The following is a 20,047-nucleotide window of genomic DNA, read 5'->3' as shown; positions in this document are numbered from 1 at the left end:
TCCTCCTGGAGCTTACAGTAGGTCCTGTAATAAGAGCCCTGTAAGTTCTTCAAGGATTGGCTACATGAGGGGAACTCAAAGGAGTTCCTGCTACAAAAAAAGCCCTGGAAGGAGGTGAGGATGCAGAGCAAGGGAGAAATGGCGCTGTACTGGCGGCACAATGTCACTTCTGCCAGATATTGGAAGTGACATCACTTTTCAGGTGTTCCATTGACGTGACACTCTAGGATTTGGCTTTACCAGAGAGTTTTGCCCAAATCCTAGAGCGACATCAAGCCACATCAACATTGTGGCAGAGATGTGATGTCACTTCCAGGTATTTTCTGGGAGTGATGCACCACCAGCACAGGGCCATTGAAAAAATCTCTCCCGTGGCCCTCAGCATGCTGTGGGGCAACAAAGAAGGAGAGCGAGAAGCCTCCCTGCATGTTGCTAAAGTGAAACTCAAAGGGGATTGGGAGGATCTGAACATCCAGATGTTTCAGGGGAAGTGGGAAAGAGCTGTAAGACACCTAGCCAAATTTCTCGGGGTCGGATTCCACTTGTCAAGACTTTGGAACTCTTCTCCTCTCTTCTCCTGGTCCTTACCTTGAATAATAACAATACAAATGAAACATAATAGGGTTGCCAATCCCCAGGTGGCAGCAGGGGATCCCCCAGTTTGGAGGCCCTCCCCCGCTTCAGGGTCATCAGAAAGTGGGGTGGGAGGGAAATGACTGCTGGACACTCCATTATTGCCTATGGAGACTGATTTCCATAATGGATAATTGATCTGGGGCTCTGGGGGGACTGTTTTTTTGAGGTAGAGGCACCAAATGTGCAGCATAGCATCCAGTGCCTCTCCTCGAAACAGCCTACAAATTTCAAAAAGATTGGAACAGGGGGTCTAATTCTATGAGCCCCCATAGAAGGTACCCCTATCCTTCATTATTTCCAGTGGAGGGAAGGCATTTAAAAAGAACATGGCCCCTTTAAATGTGATGGCCAGAACTCCCTTTGGAGTTCAATTATGCTTTCACAACCTTGCTCCTGGCTCCACCCCCAAACTCTCCTGGCTCCACCCCCAAAGTCCCCAAATATTTCTTGAATTGGACTTGGCAACCCTAAAAAAACCATAAAGAAATCCACTAAGAAGAGGCAGTGAAAGGAACTGCCTGTTTTGACTCAAGGAGAAGAGGCAGAGGCCCTGACCATGTGTTACAAAAGCTTATGGTACTTTTTTCCCTTCTGTGGGTAAGGAAGCTAATCTCCATCAGATCGGAGGCCCAATTCTGTCAGCTGTTTTCGAAAGAAGCACACGATGCTCCTTTGATATGTATACAGGTTGGCATCAAGATTCAAGCAAATGCCGTGAGCAGATCTTTGATGTTCAGGACAGTTTGTTTTCTTGCTTTTTCCCTACCCTTTCTCTTGCAACGGAATGGCAGTTTAGCTGTGCCCTGTTGTTGGGTGGGTGCAAACACACATTTCCGCCCCCCCCTTCAAATTATTGATTATCGTTAATGTTCCATCCAGCAATTCTGAAATGGAATAAAAGTTAGGTGCTGTGAAATAGTTTTAGGGGACAGCGGGCAGCAGGAAAGAGGGTTCGGAGAAGTTGCCTCTTGCCGTTCGTGTCGGTTGAGTGTCTCTGAGAGCCCTTTTCTGAATTTTGCAGAACGGTTTCACACCCCTCCACATTGCCTGCAAAAAGAATAGAATTAAAGTTATGGAGCTTCTGCTGAAACACGGGGCATCAATCCAAGCTGTCACGGAGGTAAGGTGCAGACACTGTTGTGTTTTCAGTAAACAAACCCTGAGAACAGTGGGAGGTGGAGAGACTAAAGAGAGGCCTTTTCCATTGCTTCTGTTAACTTTTTCTTATGCCAGTGGTTGTCAAAGTTTCTGCTTTCAGAGACCCTTTCTTTTATCCATTCTAACACTGCAGCTACAACGGGTGTTTTTGAAAATGAGAGCAGACTTAATATTGGAAAAAGCTCAAAATTACTCTGCTGTAACCTTCCATATGAAAGGACTGGCCTTATTCACACTGGGGGTCTGTGCTGTGTATTCAAGTTAGTCAGTTGAACTTTAATACAACCACCAAAGAATAGGCTTGGGATGTCCGGTCAGGGGATTCCAGTGCTCCTGGGGAGGGGAAGATATGACGGTGGGAATGGACAGAGATACGAGAGAAGGAGACAGAGACAAAACAGTGCTCGGCCCCCTTCTAGTCTACTTCCCATCCCAACGGTGACAAGTAGAGGGACCAAGAGAAATTGCCCGCGTCCGACACTGGTGTTATGCAACGCCAGGTCTATAAATAATAAGACCGAGACCATCAGGGACTTCCTGCTTCGGCAGGATGCTGACCTGGCTTGCGTGACCGAGACCTGGGTTCAAGAGGGAGAGACGACGGCACTCTCCCAGATGACTCCCCCAGGTTACTCGGTCTTCCACCAGTCGCGGATTAGCGGGCGGGGGGGCGGGGTGGCGATTTTCATACGGGAGGCTTACTCCTTCCGGGCCCTCCCGGCCCCAAAGATTGACGGTATTGAGTGTGTCGGCCTTGCGTGGGAAGTCGGGGAGAGGTTGGCGATCTGGCTGGTGTACCATCCGCCTAACGCACCGGCCAGCGCCTTACCATCCCTGATGGAGGCGGTGTCCGGCTGGGCGTTGGAGTACCCGGGGCTCGTAGTCCTGGGTGACTTCAATGTCCATGCCGATGACGCGGCTTCCATTCGGGCGATGGACCTAGTGTCTTCCATGGCGACACTGGGACTCTCCCAATTTGTCACGACTCCCACGCACCAGGCTGGGCACACATTAGATCTGATCTTTGCGGCCGGGATTAAAGTGAACGAAATCGCAACGGAGGCGATACCATGGTCGGATCACTTGGCCCTCAAGGCCCGTATGGAGACGCTACCTCAACCCTGTAAGGGCGGAGAGCCTATTTTGGCTCGCCCGCGGAGCCTGATGGACCCGGAACGGTTCCAAATGGCTCTTCGGGATCCTTGGCCCCCTTGCGATTCCCTTGATGCCCTGGTTGATGCCTGGCAAGACCGGCTATCTGGGGCAATCAACGAGATCGCACCCCGACGTCCTCTGCGCCCTCGTTCAAGGCTGGCTCCCTGGTATACCTCGGAGCTACGCCGGTTGAAACAAGGACTCCGACGACTAGAGAGGCAGTGGCGGCGCACTCGTGGCGAAGCGGCGAGAACATCCTACAGAACGTTTATGAGGTCGTATGAGATGGCAGTCAAGGCCGCGAAGAAGAAGTACTTCGCAGCCAAGATTGCGTCTGCAAACTCGCGCCCGGCGCAATTGTTTAAAATAATTGGACATTTAACTACGCTGCCCCAGGGCAGACCAAACGCTAGTGAATCAGAAATAGGCTGTGAGGCTTTTGCGAGATTTTTTGCAGACAAAATCACGTCACTCCGCCAAGACCTGCCCATCACCTTAGACACAGTACATAAGCCCGAGGCCCCACGCCTGTCTTCTGATTTAACTCTGGATCATTTCGACCCGCTCAGCCTGGAGGAAGTTGACGGAATCCTCTCCTCTGCGCGCCCTACAACTTGTGATCTGGACCCATGCCCCTCCTGGCTAATTAAATCCTGCCTGAGGGAGCTAGATTGTCCTCTACGGGACATCATAAATAGATCCCTCTTGGAGGGGCGTTTTCCATCATCTCTGAAAGAGGCTTTGGTCCGACCCCTCTTGAAAAAAAGTACAGCAGACCCGGCCGAATTGGCAAACTACCGACCGGTCTCCAATTTACCATTTTTAGGTAAAATAATAGAGAGGGCAGTGGCGTTGCAGTTGCAGAGCTTTCTGGATGACGCTTCCATCCTAGACCCTTGCCAGTCCGGCTTTCGCCCGGGCTATGGGACAGAGACAGTACTGGTCGCCCTGGTAGATGATCTCCAACGGCATCTGGATCGGGGTGGTGTGGCGGTGCTGATGCTGCTAGATCTGTCGGCCGCGTTCGACACGGTCGACCATCGGCTACTGACCTGCCGCCTCGCCGACATAGGGGTGAGGGGGTCTGCCTTACAGTGGCTCTCCTCCTTCCTCGAGGATCGGGGACAAAGGGTGGCTATTGGGGGCGAGCGGTCCCGGAGGCACACACTGGACTGTGGAGTGCCCCAGGGGGCAGTTCTCTCACCAATGTTATTCAATATCTACATGCGCCCTCTTGCCCAGATTGCCAGGGGATACGGACTTGGGTGCCATCAATACGCAGATGACACCCAACTCTATCTGCTGATGGACGGCCGGCCTGACTGCGTCCCTGAGAATTTAGACCGGGCCTTGCAGGATATGGCAACTTGGTTGAGGAGGAGCGGGCTGAAATTGAATCCAGCGAAGACAGAAGTCCTTTGTCTGGGTCGGGGCGCTCGGGAAGGGGAAATACCTCTTCCGGTCTTCGACGGGGTGCCGCTGAAAGCGGCGCACCGGGTTAGGAGTCTGGGAGTTTTATTGGAGCCTTCATTATCAATGGAGGCCCAGATTGCAGCCACCGCCAAGTCAGCCTTTTTCCATCTAAGGCGGGCAAGGCAGTTGGCTCCCTTCCTAGAGCGCCAAGATCTGGCAACGGTACTTCATGCAACGGTCACCTCGAGACTGGATTACTGTAATGCCCTCTACATGGGGCTGCCTCTGTACCGAACCCGGAAGCTGCAGCTGGTGCAGAATGCGGCGGCTAGGCTGTTGCTGGGGCTTCCTAAATGGGAGCACATACAGCCTGGACTGCGCGAGCTGCACTGGCTGCCAGTTACATACCGGGTTCGTTACAAAGTGCTGGTCATTACCTTTAAAGCCCTATATGGTCGAGGACCTGTCTACCTTAGGGACCGTCTCTCCCCGTATGAACCCCAGAGAGCACTGAGGTCAGCTGGAAAAAACTTGTTGACTACTCCCGGACCGAGAGAGGTGAAGCTGCAATGTACCCGTAACCGGGCCTTCTCCTCTGTAGCCCCGAGCCTATGGAACCAACTTCCAGAGGAAATGCGGGCCCTGCGGGACCTTGAACAATTCCGCAGGGCCTGCAAGACCTTCCTCTTCCGACTAGCTTTCGCTGACGAAGGAAGAAATTGTTAATGATAACCGCCATCCTAAAGAACAGTATTAGCACTTTTATTAACTTAATTAACTAATTTTAAACCTAATCAGAATTTTAATGCTTAAATGTAATTTTGTGTTTTTTGCTTTTTGTATAATTGAAATTTGTATGATGTTGTTAGCCGCCCTGAGCCTGCCTCGGCGGGGAGGGCGGGATACAAATAAAATTATCTATCTATCTATCTATCTATCTATCTATCTATCTATCTATCTATCTATCTATCTATCTATCTATCTATCTAAATACTGGTTTCCTATCAGGGTGCACCAATAATGGGGGTTAAATAAGCAAGCATGTGATGCTATGGCCCACATTCTTATGAAGGGGGGGCATACTAAGAAATACTACTAAAGGGAAAAGTACCATTTTGCCTGGCCTGCTGCTTTCACTAAGCCTCAGAGCAAACCTGACATTCAGTTGTTTGATCCGTGATGTGGGAATGAATTGAATATTCCATCATTTAAAGATGACTTCCAGGGACTGTCATTACATTATCCAGTCTTTTTCAGCTTGTTCCCACTCCACTTGCGTTACTAGCGGTAAAATACTTTGTGAACAGTTCTCATGATGTGTCATTAAATTCGAATTGTGAATCCAAAACATTTGCTACCGTTAGAATAGCAAAGAAAGGGTCTTTATGCTGTTTCCTTCAGTTACTGTGATCACTTGATGGTTTGCTTTGAGAGAGCCACGGTGAGTGGGACAGCAGGCAGCATAGCACGAAATCTGGGAAGTTTAGGGTATGCCAGTTAACTTTTGGGCATCAGTCAATAGCTCCATCAGCTTTACTAAGGCCAGCCTATTGAAACAGCACTCTGCAGTGGTTGGGAAGTATGGGCTAATTGTTAATCTTTAAGCTGGGTTCCTTGAGGACTTCGCTATGCCTCCTTCACCAGGGTGGGGACGAGGATCCCTGCCAGTGCCTAATAATTTTTTGGTACAATATGGACCTCAAACATAGGAACACAGAGAGTTCTTGGTATGTGTACAAAAGATGTGCAGGCAGCCAAGTGGATGGCATTGCATTGGTTCGAGCTACACTGAGTGTGCCCTACTCTAAGAAGTAGAATTCTGAGTGATCCCAACAAAGAAAGGCTAAATGGTGCACCCTTTGCAAATTAGCAAGTTGGTGAACATTTTGCATCATTCGCCCCACACCTTCTGCTGATGTGGAGGGCCGAGGAGGCCTGCTGGATAGAAATCCTACGGACCTGAACCTTTCTCGGCAGAGGTTTCTTTAAGCATTCACATCCCATACGTCCTTCCTTCCATGAGGCCTAGAAACTTGCTTTTTAAGAAAAAGGAAAGCTGAGATGCTCAGGAAGCTGGATCCTGTGCCTAGTCTTGCATTCTATACTCCTCCTATCCCCACTTTTGTTTCTGCATGAAATTGTGCGTTATCTGCCTGTCTGTCTGTCCAGCACCGCTCCTGAGTTAACTACAATTGCATGAAAGCATTAGTTTGGAGGTTGTACAAGGACAGGGTTCTTTCCGTACTTCAGTATGGAACAAAGCTGAAATTTCGTACTTCAGTAACGAACAAAGCTGAAATAAAACAGAATTCTCTGTGCCGCTGCTGTAATAGCAAGCGTAGTTCTAGGTCAGTATGTTCACAGCCAGTAAATACAGAGTTCAAAACCCCAAATTGTTAACAGTTTTTCTGAGTTAAGGTTGACAGCCCAGTTTCCCTGTAGCGTTCTGCACCACTACTTCAACCCCTGTTCGTTTTTCTTCTTCCTCTTTTTTTTAGTCGGGCTTGACTCCGATCCATGTTGCTGCCTTCATGGGACATGTAAATATCGTTTCACAGCTGATGCACCATGGATCGTCACCCAACACAACCAACGTGGTGAGCACCGGGTTCAACTGTTGTTCTTGGCAAAATAGAACCTCCAATGAGAACAGACCTACGAATTTCTCCCAGTGCTACTGTACATGCTCAGAATATCCACATGCTTGTTCTTTGCCGAAGGTCTTTACCAGAAAAGGAGCACAGCAGGAACTGAAGGCGCTGTTTCATTGCTTAGAATATCCAACACATTTCTTAGGATCCAATGTTGGGAAGGGGAAGTGACTCAGTTGTAGAGCATCTGCCTGGCATGCAGAAGGTCCCAGGTTCTATCCCCACCATCTCCAGTTAGAAGGGATAGGTAACAGGTGATGTGAGTGACCTCAGCCTGAGACCCTGGATAACTGCTGCCAGTAAGAGTAGACAATACTGACCTCGATGGACCAACAGTCTCCATCAGCGTCATGTATTCATGTGTTGACTGAATTTACGTGACTTCAGTGTTTTAACTTAAGAAGGGGTGTTGGGATTAGCAAGTTTGCAACACTTCAGTAATTATAGAGTTAACCTTTGTTAGTCAACAGGAAGTCAGATGTGTTTACTGTAACCTATCTGCTAGCTAAAGAGAAAGCCCTCGAAAGTCTGTAGGAGGTCTTAGTTAAATGACCTGCAATTAAGTGTTGTGATTGGAAATCAATGCATTGACTATTCTGTATTTTATGGTTCCTCTTCCTTCCTTTTTCTAAGTTTGGAGAAGAGAAGCCATTCCTAGCTTTGTTCTCTAACTTTAAAGATGTAGGAAGTTAATGTCTGTTATTTTTCTTCCCAGTTTCCCTTCCCTTGTAGTTTTAAGTAAAACAATCATATTCTTTTGAACACACACATGTTCTCTGCATATTCTTTGCCACGCTGTTCATTTCTAACTCTGCTAAGTAATATTTTTCTTTTAGAATATCCAACACATTTCTTAGGCTCCCATGTTGGGAAGGAGAAGTGACTCAGTTGTAGAGCAACTGCCTGGCATGCATAAGGTCACAGGTTCAATCTCCATCATCTCCAGTTAGAAGGATTAGGTAGCAGGTGATGTGAGTGACCCCAGCCTGAGACTCTGGAGAACTGCTGCCAGTAAGAGTAGACAATACTGACCTTGATGGACCAATAGTCTCCGTCAGCTTCATGTATTCATGTGTTGAGCCATGCTGAGCCACATTGCTAACATGGACTCGCCTAAGTTTTTCAAGGTACTAAACTGTATTTCTGAGAAGAAAAGGACCAGTCTGTACTTCCTGTTCCCTTGGTAGTAGCCTGTAGTGACCATTAGAAAACTTGGGAAGCTGCCATCTAGACAAGTCCCAACAGTGAGGATCAGTGTGCACGTATGTGCTCACCCAATGGTGATATTCCATTAAGACAGTGTGGTATAGTGGTTAGAGAACTGGACAAGAGCTTGTGAATCCCCAGTTTAAATTCCAACTCTGCTGTGAAACTGAGACCAGTTCCTCACTAGCCTTTGTCCTGGTCTCATTCTCTGCTCTCAAGTTTACACAGGGCAGGAAGGAACACACAAAGAAACAGAGCAAGCAAGGAACACACAATCCCGCTCCAGAAATGGCAGCGCAGGATCCGGAAAAAAAGAGGTACCGTGAGGTGCCCTGCACAGAGGGGAGGAAAGCGATAAATGTGGAATCGGTCTTAGGCTACGACCACATGCACTAAATAATGCACTTTCAGTCCACTTCAAATGCACTTTCCAACTGGATTTTGCCAGTTCACACAGTAAAATCAAGTTGGAAAGTGCATTGGAAGTGCATTAGTGTGTGCGATTGCAGCCTTATTGGGTGACCTTGGGCCAGATAGTCTCTCCTTCCGCCTAGCCAACCTCACAGAGTTCTTGTGAAGAGAAAATGGAGGAGAGAGCCATGTACAATGCCATTGTGGGAAGTGTAGAATAAAAATGTATGAAATATATAAATCAGTGCTCTTAGCTTTTGCTTAAGCAGAAGACTGCAGATTTATACCCCACCCTTCTCTCTGAATCAGAGTCTCAAAGCGGCTTACACTCTCCTTTATCTCCTTCCTCCACAACGGACACCCTGTGAGGTGGGTGGGGCTGAGAGAGCTCTTACAGCAGCTGCCCTTTCAAGGACAACTCCTGTGAAAGCTGTGGCTGACCCGAGGCCATTTCAGCAGCTGCAAGTGGAGAAGTGGGGAATCAAACCCAGTTCTCCCAGATAAGAGTTTGCGCACTTAACCACTACACCAAACTGGCTCTCTAATTACTGTTGCTTACATTATTTAGTGCAATTAGTGCTCTAGCTGATTATGCTGTCCACAGAAGCAATGCTGCCTCTAGCCGAGGTCTGATCTGGATGCTGGGCCACCCACAGTGGAGCCGGAATATTTCCAAATGGCGGCATTCTGTGTGGGCAGCCATGGGCTGGGCCAGTTCCTAGAGGCTGTTCGTGCAACATACAAGACGTAGTCAGTGCAATAGTTACCTGCTTGGAGTGTTGCCACATAGAAGTCTTGGAGGGTGGGGTGCCCTTTGCTTGGATGCATTAGATTGGAGTCAGCTGTAAGGACTATGGAAGGATGAAGCTGGAGAGAATTTTGAAAGGGCGGGGGGATTTAAGTATCAATGAGGGAGCTTGGATGGGAGAGGACAAGGGGAGACAATGTTGCAAGTGCTGGAGGGGTGCTTCAGAAGAAGAGGGCTCTGCTCCAGCAAAAACCTACCCTGCAAGAAATATTGTGTTGTCTTTAAGGTGTGACTTGCCACCTGTCTTAGTTCTCCCTACAACAGTCCAGTGCCACTACCCTTCTGGATGGCGCATTCACTCTTGTTTCAATAGCTTTCTCAGGGCTTTTTTTTAATAACAGGAACTCCTTTGTCTGTTAGGCCCCACACCCCTGATGTAGCCAATCCTCCAAGAGCTTACAGGGCTCTTCGTACAGGGCCTACTGTAAGCTTCAGGAGGACTGGCTACATCAAGGGTGTGTGGCCTAATAGGCAAAGGAGTTCCTGCTACAAAAAAGCCCTGCACGGGAATGAATATGTAAGTGAATAGGGGATGCCTTTGTCACTGTGGCAGGAAGGACTCTGGACTTCGCTGCCACCAGGAGGTAGTTGCTTGTAAAGAACCCAGCAACTGTTGACCAGTTCAGCCGAAGTTGGCAAGGTTGAAGGAAAGCCATGCTAATTTTGCCGGCACTTATTTCTGTTTGCTAATCAGGGAGGTGGGATTGGCAGCAGTTCCCTAATTAGCATACACCCACTTCATTGTGGGGTTTTGCTGTTGCATAATATAGGAATTGGCTTTTCCAGGATGTGAGGCTGCTGAACAGAATGTTAAGCTTTCTACCTTGTATTCAAAAGAAGGCTGGAGAGTTTTTCAGTTAGCTTCCCTTCTCTCCCATTTTTACGCCAACTTTGATCATCCCCCCCCCCCCTTTTCCTTTTATCCTGGAATGAGGAATAGCTCATCAGTTATTGCTCCACATGTCTGAGTTTTGAGAGATGGGCATTCAATTCCTCGAGCGCTGTAATCCCCAGAAGACAGGGAGTGTGGGGGGGTTTCCTTTTGAGGCAAGCCCCGTTTGACTAGGTGGACAGATTGCAGCAGATTGTCAGGACATATTGGCGGTGTCCGTGCGGTCATGCTAGATTGCTTCCCTTTGCCCAGAGGCCTTCTGGACGGGTGTTAAAAAAAAAAAACAGAGATGCATTCGCAACAAGCTGAAATAGCTGTGCTTCAGAACATGCAGGCGTATACACACCAAGAGAGAGAGACTGAGCAGTTTTTAACGACACTTTATCATTGACTGTTCCTTGCAACGTGTGCCATAATGAGAGGCAAGCTTGGCCGCTAAGTACTTCTTTGACAATTTGCTCTATAAAACCATTTCAGGTTATAGATTTCTGTAGCCCGTTCTGAACTATAAGCAGCATTTCCTGTTGTTAAAAAACCTCCTTAGAATACAAAAGATCTGGAAAGCTGCTTCTCTCTTTGAAACCAAGGTTCTTTTACCCATTTCCTTGTTGATACACTCTTTTTGATTCAGGCTGTGGAGTTCAGTAGTTTGTTTGTTTTTTAATTCTTCTTGTCCTTCATTTGGTTAATTTGATGTGTCCAACTGAGCGCTTGCTGCTTGACGACAGATATTGGGCTCGTTAGACTACAATTGAAGGGAATCAAATGAGGAATATATATAATATATGCATGCTCGAACACAGAAAGCCCTGCATAATTACTTATGCTGATCAACTGCGGAGAGTCCTTTAATCGGACATGTTAACAAAACAAGCAGAGTACCAAATTTTCAAAAGGACCTTCGACAAATTTTCAAAAGGGCCTTCGACAAAGAACGAAAAACACTGATGCGCCTGAATAGTTAGAAAGAAGATCAATTCTGGAATAAATTACTTTGTGAGGGCCGGAGCTGGAGGTCAGATATCGATCGGATGTTGCATTCTGTTCCCAGACTGCACCTTAGAAATATTCACAGGGTGATTATTTCCATCCCGACTAGTGTGTGCAGCTTTTTGTGATTATTGATACAACACGTCTTGTCGAACTGTCTGTTTCCAGGAGGTTGGGGAAAGTTAGCCCCGTGACATCTGACACCATTTTCTCTTCATAGAGGGGAGAGACAGCCCTACATATGGCTGCAAGAGCTGGCCAGTCGGAAGTTGTTCGGTACTTGGTACAGAACGGTGCTCAGGTAGAAGCAAAAGCCAAGGTAAGGCTTTTTTAAGAGTTTGTAGTCACTTGGCATTGCGAGAGTCGTGCGTTGAGGAGAGGGGCCATGGCTCCATGGTAGAACATCTCCTTTGCATGCAGAAGATCCCAGGTTCTGCCCTCTCATATCTGTTAAAAGGATCAGGTCATAGGTCTCTACCTGAGACCCTGGAGAGCTGCTGTGAATCAGAATAGACAATTCAGACCTAAACATATGAAGGCTCTGCCTCAGTTTTTGGCAAGTTTATGTGTTCATCTGGGTTTTTGCAATGCTACAAAAAACTACACCGAGCCACCAGTTGACCAGGAGGCCTGATGAGCCTTGTGTTGACCTCAGCAGAATTACTATTACTTTGCTATTTTCTGACACTAGTGAGCTCTTAGCAAACCATACTTTCCTTTTCTGGTCAGATTGTCAGTAAACAGGGAACTCTGGCAAGACCCAGTATGGGAAACCAGGAGTCAGTCAGCACCAGAGAGCAGGTATCTCGCAAGAGGTTCTAGTTAGCAAGACAGAGTCAGTTTCTACAGGACCTTGGAGAGTTACCAGGGAAAGCAGGAGTTGCTCCAAAAATAACCAGAGCTCAAGGGACCTCTGTAGCAGTAAAACAAGACCCACCCTATAGCTCAGACCTAGCAGGAATTTAAAGAAATATCACCCCAAGTGGAAGCCCCATCTCACTGAGTGGCCTCCCTGTACTGCTTCTGTCTTTTAAATATGACCACACTGGAGAGATGGGACCTTGGGTGCTTAATGATTTGGAAAGGACATGAGCCCCAGGCCTTCAAGGCAGAATCACTCATCCCTTCTGGGAAATGTGGGTGTCTGAGACAGACTATACATATGTATACGTATTTATAAACCCACTCTGGCTTGGAGTCAGTGCCCTGGCTATTCTAAGGAGTGGTTCATACTTGCTGCGTGTGCATCTGTATGTATTTTATTTTATTTACTTTTATTTATCCTGCCTTGCTCACTGAGAATCCAAATGGATCGCACAGTGTACAGCAATGTGTTCAAATGGCAGGAGGCAGCTAATAAGCAATGCAAAGGACAATAATACAAATATTAGAAACAATGCAAAAAAATCAGACATAATCTGTCAAACAATGCAGAAAATTGAATTACATGAGTAGAAAACAGTGCCATGAAAGAAGGATAGTACATAAACAGGTAATTCATACCCGTTTCTCAGTCTGACAAGACAAAACATAACAATAAGCTAGGGAGATAAAAGGGCTAAGACTAAGCAAATAGGATCACTTTGAAACATACCTTGCTGAAGTTCAGGGATATTAACTAATGCTAGTTACATCCAAGGCTCACATCTCAAGTGCCTCCAGGTTGTGTTTGTGTGTGTGTGATCTGAAATCAACTGGGTAATAGGGCCAGCCCCTAGTTGGCTAGCTTGACCCACTCAAACAGCAGCACACTGAGAGCCTCACAAGAGCTAGAAGTCTTGCAAGTCTGAGGGGAGCTGGGAGGAGCCTGCAGAGTATGTTGATGGGTATTAAATCTAAATCAAATTTGGGCCCAGGAAGACACTACTGACTGGCTCCTGATAACCAAAGGGAGGAGGCTGCGAAGAAATAGGTGGGGAAAACTCAGGGGGTCTGCAAAACCTCCTCCACTCCCAGACTGAGACCTTGCCAAAATGGGGCTGAAAGCAGGGTGGGTGGAGCCCTGTCGGTGTAATACAGAAGGGACACAACAGGTTGTTGCAATATCCAGGCTTTAACTCCAAGTGACTCCCATTCTAAAGTGTTGCTAGTAGTATATGCTCCTAGACTATGGCTCTTTTCTTTTTCATGTTTTAAGGATGACCAAACACCACTGCACATCTCTGCACGATTGGGGAAAGCCGACATAGTCCAGCAGCTGTTGCAACAAGGAGCATCCCCGAACGCGGCCACAACATCAGGATATACGCCGTTGCATCTCTCGGCACGAGAAGGACACGAAGATGTAGCATCTGTCCTCTTGGACCATGGTGCCTCCTTAAGTATAACTACCAAGGTGAGGGGATTGTAGGCTCGGCTTGTACATCCATCCTCTTGGACCATGGTGCCTCCTTAAGAATAACTACCAAGGTGAGGGGATTGTAGGCTCGGCTTTTACATCCATCCTCTTGGACCATGGTGCCTCCTTAAGTATAACTACCAAGGTGAGGGGATTGTAGGCACGGCTGATGGACTCTGTGTGAGAAAGCTTAGATAGTCATTACTGCAGGACCGGTCTATATCCAGGAGCAGGGCTTCTTTTGTAGCAGGAACTCCTTTGCCTATTAGGCCACACCCCTCCAATGTAGCCAATCTCTCAAGAGTTTACAGGGTTCTTAGTATAGGGCCTACTGTAAGCTCCAGCAGGACTGGCTATATCAGGACTGGCTATACAAAGGAGTTCCTGCTACAAGAAAAGCCCTGTCCGGGAGTACAGAAAGCATCCACCAGTGTTCCATCCAGGGCTTTTCTTTGTAGCAGGAGCTCCTTTGCATATTAGGCCACACACCCCTGATGTAGCCAATCCTCCAAGAGCTTACAGGGCTCTTCTCGCAGGGCCTACTGTAAGCACCAGGAGGATTGACTACTTCAAGGGGGTGTGGCCTAATATGCAAAGGCATTCCTGCTGCAAAAAAAAGCCCTGGTTCCATCTAAACTGAACTAGCGTGAGCTAGCTGACAGTTTTTTTAGCCTCTGACTCACACGCGTTTGGCTTAGTTCAGGAAGGATGGCCCCAGAGCAAACTAATTGATGCATTAAGCAAATCGCTCACTGGCAACTTTAATGCCAGTAGCTCACAAAGTAGAATCTTTGCTCACAAAACTCCACAGGTTAGAGGAAGCTCTGCCTCCCACCCAGTGAATGTAATGAAAACCAAGTGACAAAATTTAACCGAAAACCCTGCTTCATTAAAGATCTTCCAAGTAAGGATGAGAGAACTGACTATAATTTAGGGTCAAAGAGATAAATTGCTAAAGTCTCCGTATGAATTGTCAATTCAGTTGGTGACAATTCCACGGCTGTAAAGAAATTCTGAGCGGAATGAAGTGGGTAGAACCAAGCTGTGGAATTCTTGATTGTACCACTTCAGCACTTGATTGTACCACTTCAGCACTTCAGTAGGGGTGATCACATTTTAAATGTTCCTTCATGTTTAAAGCTTCCTGGCTATATTAAACCAGCATATCAGGACTTTGCTTCTCTCTCTCTGGGCTGCCCGCTAGGCAAACTAGACGATTGCCTAGGCTGTCAGCCTTCTGAGGGGTTCTGAATCAGGTGCCCCCATGTGACTCAATAATGCTATCAGTGCGGGGGGGGGGCACCCAGCCTTGCCTAGGGTGCCAAACAGTCTAGGGTCAGCTCTGCTCTCTCTCTCTCTCAACTGGGACATCATGCAGAGAACTTTTTCTTCTGTAGGGAAGCATCGAGAAACTTCGCGCACACCTCCCCCCCCCCTCTTCCAGTCTGAATTGGTACAACCCTGTCTTCTACCATCTCATTCTGCAGCATGCATAGAATGGCTTTATGAATCCTAGGAAGAGAAACGGTCAGCAGACAACAAGAAGTTCTGTCCACTGATTATTATAGTCCTCAGTCGATGCCTTCAGATACTGGGACTTTGTCGCAAGAATCAACCAGGACGTAGTGCTAGGAAGAGCCGTGGATGCCTGCCAAATTTAGAGCCGCAGTAGACTTGACTCAATGTTGAAGACAGAGGAGGGTGTTGAGAGTGAAGGCCCAGCTGCATGGATTTTAGGAGCACTTTAGAATGTTATGAAGCGCTTTACTGTAGTATTTTATTTGTTAAGCATTTGTGTCCTTTCATATATTTAAACAAGAAGGCTGATCGTAAGACAAAAGTTAAGATAACAATATGTACTATAGCACGGGGAACTTCATCTGAGGGTAGGCTCTTGCTGATATAGACAAGACAACGGCCATTGAAGATTTTATAAGATAAAGTTAGTGCCTTGAGCTTCATCTGGAATCCAGTGCAATTGCTTCAGTGTCACCATTATCATAGCAAATGCCAGATGAAGGTTTGCACCAGCTGAAATTTCCAAATTGGCCGTCCCAAATAACCCAAATTCTGTGCCCAGGAAAGATGAGTTCTGCAACTGATGTACATTTTGCAAAAAATAAAGCAACTTTGTGTGATATTTTATATAATTAATACTGCCTTTTAAACTGTTTTGCATTGCTGATGTCACTTCCACCGATCAAAGGCAGGGAACAAAGAGCTATATAGGGCTCTTGAAGCCCTCTCCCAGAGACCCTGGGAGGACTTATCCAACCACCTATTTCGCTTGTGAGGTTTCACCAGGTGTCGCTGTCACATTTTCAAGGAGATCTAAAGTGCTACTGGGCTCAAATCTTGCTCTTAAGTGCCTATGTTATACCCAGGGTTTTTTTGTGTAGCAGGAACTCCTTTGCATATTAGGCCACACACCCTTGATGTAGCCAATCCTCCTAGAGCTTACAGTAGGCCCTGTAAGAAGAACCCTGTAAGCTCTTGGAGGATTGGCTACACCGGGGTATGTGGCCTAATATGCAAAGGAGTTCCTGCTACAAAAAAGCCCTGATTATATCTTTACTGCCCATAGTCTCAAAACTTACTATTTTAAAATGAATGCCAAAGGAAAGCAAAATCTGGTGGTAACAGAAGGTGCCGTCATGTTGAAACTGACATGGTGAACCCGTAGGATTTTCAAGGCAAGATACAAACAGAGGTGGTTTGCCATTGCCCACTTCTGTATATTGATCCCGGAGTTCCTTAGCAGGTCCAACCCTGTTTTGCTTCTGAGATAGATAGATGGATGGATGGATGGATGGATGGATGGATGGATGGATGGATGGATGGATAGATAGATAGTTTTTGCTAAATTAAAAAGCCGAGGAGTGTGCGTTTGATTGGCAATAAAAGTAACAAAAGGAAACCAAACCAATTCAAAATTAGATGCAAAAGGGCCTTTTCCAGCCTAGTGAACATTTGAAGCTGTTCTGTCTTTTGTTGTTATTAGAGAACTATCCCTGTGTACTCCCTTGTATAAACTGGCTGAGTGCTAAAGACCTCTGCCAAGGTCTACCACAAGGCCTCAGGGGTAGAGAGAGCTGCTGATGAAAAGTCCTTTTGTCTTACAGAAAGGGTTTACTCCTCTACACGTGGCTGCCAAGTATGGCAACATTGAAGTGGCCAACCTCCTGCTTCAGAAGAATGCCCCTCCAGATGCTGCTGGAAAGGTATGGCACGAAAGAGCTGCTAACCAACCACTTTAACAGGATCAAACCAGTCTGGATCTGCCCTGACCCTAACCAGCGTCTAAACAGTGACTGTAGCAATGGATCTCCTTTGGATGTTTGCAGGGGTAGCATTCTAACAGGAGCTCCTTTGCATATTAGGCCACACACCCCTGATGTAGCCAATCCTCCAAGAGCTTACAAAAAAGAGCCTTGCAAGCTCTTGGAGGATTGGCTACATCAGGGGTGTGTGGCCTAATATGCAAAGGAGCTCTTGCTAGAACTCCACCGCTGGACGTTTGCATTTTTCCCCATGCATCCCACCAGTATTGCAACATCTGCCTTAAGTACTCTTTGGTTCATTGAGGAATTTTATACTTCAAAATCCAGCAAGCCATCAGAGATAATTGTGGCATGAGTCAGTCTGGACCCTATTCTGCTAGAAACTATGTATTTCTCTAGATCTTCCAGAAGACATCTGTGCTCAGAGGACTGGGTTTCCTCAGGATACACAATCTTTAGTTGGAAATCAGAATTCTCTAAGCAGACCTGAATTACCCAATCAGTACAACCATTCCTGGAATGTACCATTTCAGAAAGAGGTTGGGGGAATTCCACAACTAAATTGCTTGCCTTAATGTTGTAAAGAACTTTCTGCACATAGCAAAGCACTTCATAATTGAGAAGATGAAAAGCCCTTGTCTTTGGTGTCCTAATTTTCTAACTACAGGAAGATTTTCATATGGTGCATTCTGTTTTCGATGGGAGACCCCACACACCCCTTCATCTTGAAAGTGGTAAAGTCCAGGAAGGGTTGTACCATGTGATTGTTCAGAATGCATTTGGCTCTTGAGGAACAAGTGTTCAAACCCTGAATTAACATTTCTCATAGTTGACCGGTTTTGGAGGTCAAAGTTGAGGACAATGGTTATTGCTGAAACTAGCCAGGGTCTGCTGCCTCTTAATATATGTAAGAGAGGACATTCATCCCACAAGTCAAGAATTTCATGTTGTGCTGTGTTTGTTTGTGGTTCTTTTCTCTTATTTTTTCATTCCAAAACTTCTGTTAATGCCACTGTAATCTCACCAAACCTAGTTTAGCCTAATTCTCCGAGCGCTTTATGTCAGGTGGTCATTTTCTAACAATGCCTGTTTGTTCTGCACGTGTTTTTAGAGTGGTTTAACTCCACTGCATGTCGCGGCACATTACGATAATCAGAAAGTGGCGCTTCTGCTCTTGGACCAGGGAGCCTCACCTCACGCGTCTGCAAAGGTACTAGTCCTTGCTGTTTAGGAATCCGGGGCCTGGCCCATTTATTTTCATGAAGCCACTTCCTGTGCGGCCCTGCCATCTGCCTTCCTTTCAGCATGTTGCCATGCACCCTTACTGGTTCTGTTCAGGAATGTCTCGAGCAGCCCGAGAAGTCATTAAAGAAAGATTTAGTGCAGGGAATTTGCTGACATATTCACCTAGGCAAGTCAGAGTTGTAACCAGAAGATCATATCAAGGTAGGGTTGCCCAAGTCCACACTGGCTGCTGGTGGGGGACTTTTTTCCCCCCCACACACAGTGTGCATGGGGCAATGACATCACCTGGAAGTGACATATTGCGCTAGGCATGTTGCACGGAGATGCTCTAGGAAATCACAGAAAACTCTGTGGTTTCATGTGGGGACGCTGTAGCAATTTGCTAGAGCGTCCCACTCAAAACCATAGTTTTCTGTGATTTCCTAGAGCACCTCCATGTGACATGCCTGGCGCAATATGTCACTTCCAGGTGACATCATCACGCCTCACGGCAGCAGGACTCTTTGGGGGCAGGGATCCCCCCCCCCGGCAGCCTCCTGCCTGCCAGTGATTTGGGGATTCCCAAACCGGGGGATCCCCTGCCCCGGCGGGCACTTGGAACCCCTATATCATAGTAATCTGAAACTCCTCAGAGATGGTGCCCACCCCACAGGCCATGGACATACTTTCTTTCGAAATTTGTATCCTTACATTCAACCCCACAAAGGCAGTTCACAAAATGGATTAAAAGCTCCCCAAACCCATAAAAATTAGGATGTTCAATTGTGAAGTATGATAATTACACCCCAAATGTAATACGTTGGCAATAGGACAAAACCAGAATGCTGCAGCCTAAAACCAGGCCAACGGCTTGTTGACATAACTGCTGTGTCCAAGATAGCAAGGTGAGCCTTATTGAGGAGAGAACTCCATAGACTGGTTGGGAGCATATGATGCTTTGGAGACTCCCTTAAGTCCTTACAGTAGCTAAGAAAGGAGATCTTGCTATAGGGACCTTGTACGAATATGAGAGGTTAACGCAACTTGGGAGAAGTTGGCAAGCAAGACTTCAGAGAGACTTAACGGTGCTTTCACACACATTAAGTAACGCCCTTTTATGCACTGTGCAACTGGATTTTATTGTGTGAAACCGCACAATTTCCTTGCAAGCAGCCGCTGAAGTGAATGAAAATTGCATTGTTTTGCATGTGTGAAAGCACCCTTACACCCTATTCCAGGTGGGAGGGCATTCCTTGCAGAGTTTGACAGCATCAGGGAGATCATGCATTCATGCACAACGGTATGATTCAATCTTACAGTGTTCCCGAACATTGGTCCAAATAGATAGATCCGGGTGGGCAGCCGTGGTGGTCTGAAGCAGTAGAACAAAGTAGGAGTCCAGTAGCACTTTTAAGACCAACATACTCAGACAAAGAATATGCATACATACAACAGTTTACATTCTGAATAAAACTTTGTCAGACTTAAAGGTGCTACTTGACTTCTACTTTGGTCCTGTTGGTCCAAATAGCTTTGGTTCTGTTGGTCCAAATAGCTCACCATTGTCTGATCCAACCGGCAGCAACACCCTTGAAGAAGACGATATTGGACTTGTATCCCACCCTTCGCTGTGAATCTCAGAGCGGCTCACCCTGTGGGGTAGGTGGGGCTGAGAGGGCTCTCCCAGAAGCTGCCCTTTCAAGGACAACTCTGCAAGAGCTATGGCTGACCCAAGGCCATTCCAGCAGCTGCAAGTGGAGAAGTGGGGAATCGATAAGAGTCCGCACACTTAACTACTACACCACACTGGCAGAGAAGGGTCTCTCTCCCACCATTCCCTACCTGAGATCCTTTTTGCTTGGAGATGACAGGGGCTGAACCAGG

General features: G+C 46.9%; 1 protein-coding gene across 1 annotated transcript in view; it reads left to right on the top strand.

Annotated features, from left to right (window-relative positions):
• The window catches only part of ANK3 (ankyrin 3), a 353,466-nt gene that overhangs the window by 173,933 nt on the left and 159,486 nt on the right, over positions 1-20,047 (top strand). Inside the window, 6 exon segments of the mRNA XM_060242643.1 lie at positions 1,658-1,756; positions 6,861-6,959; positions 11,541-11,639; positions 13,458-13,655; positions 16,781-16,879; positions 18,051-18,149. Of these exon segments, the coding sequence (XP_060098626.1) occupies positions 1,658-1,756; positions 6,861-6,959; positions 11,541-11,639; positions 13,458-13,655; positions 16,781-16,879; positions 18,051-18,149 (693 nt within the window).

This window comes from Heteronotia binoei, chromosome 6, assembly GCF_032191835.1.
Source record: "Heteronotia binoei isolate CCM8104 ecotype False Entrance Well chromosome 6, APGP_CSIRO_Hbin_v1, whole genome shotgun sequence".
NCBI lineage: Eukaryota > Metazoa > Chordata > Lepidosauria > Squamata > Gekkonidae > Heteronotia > Heteronotia binoei.
This window is presented reverse-complemented; position numbering and strand designations above follow the sequence as displayed.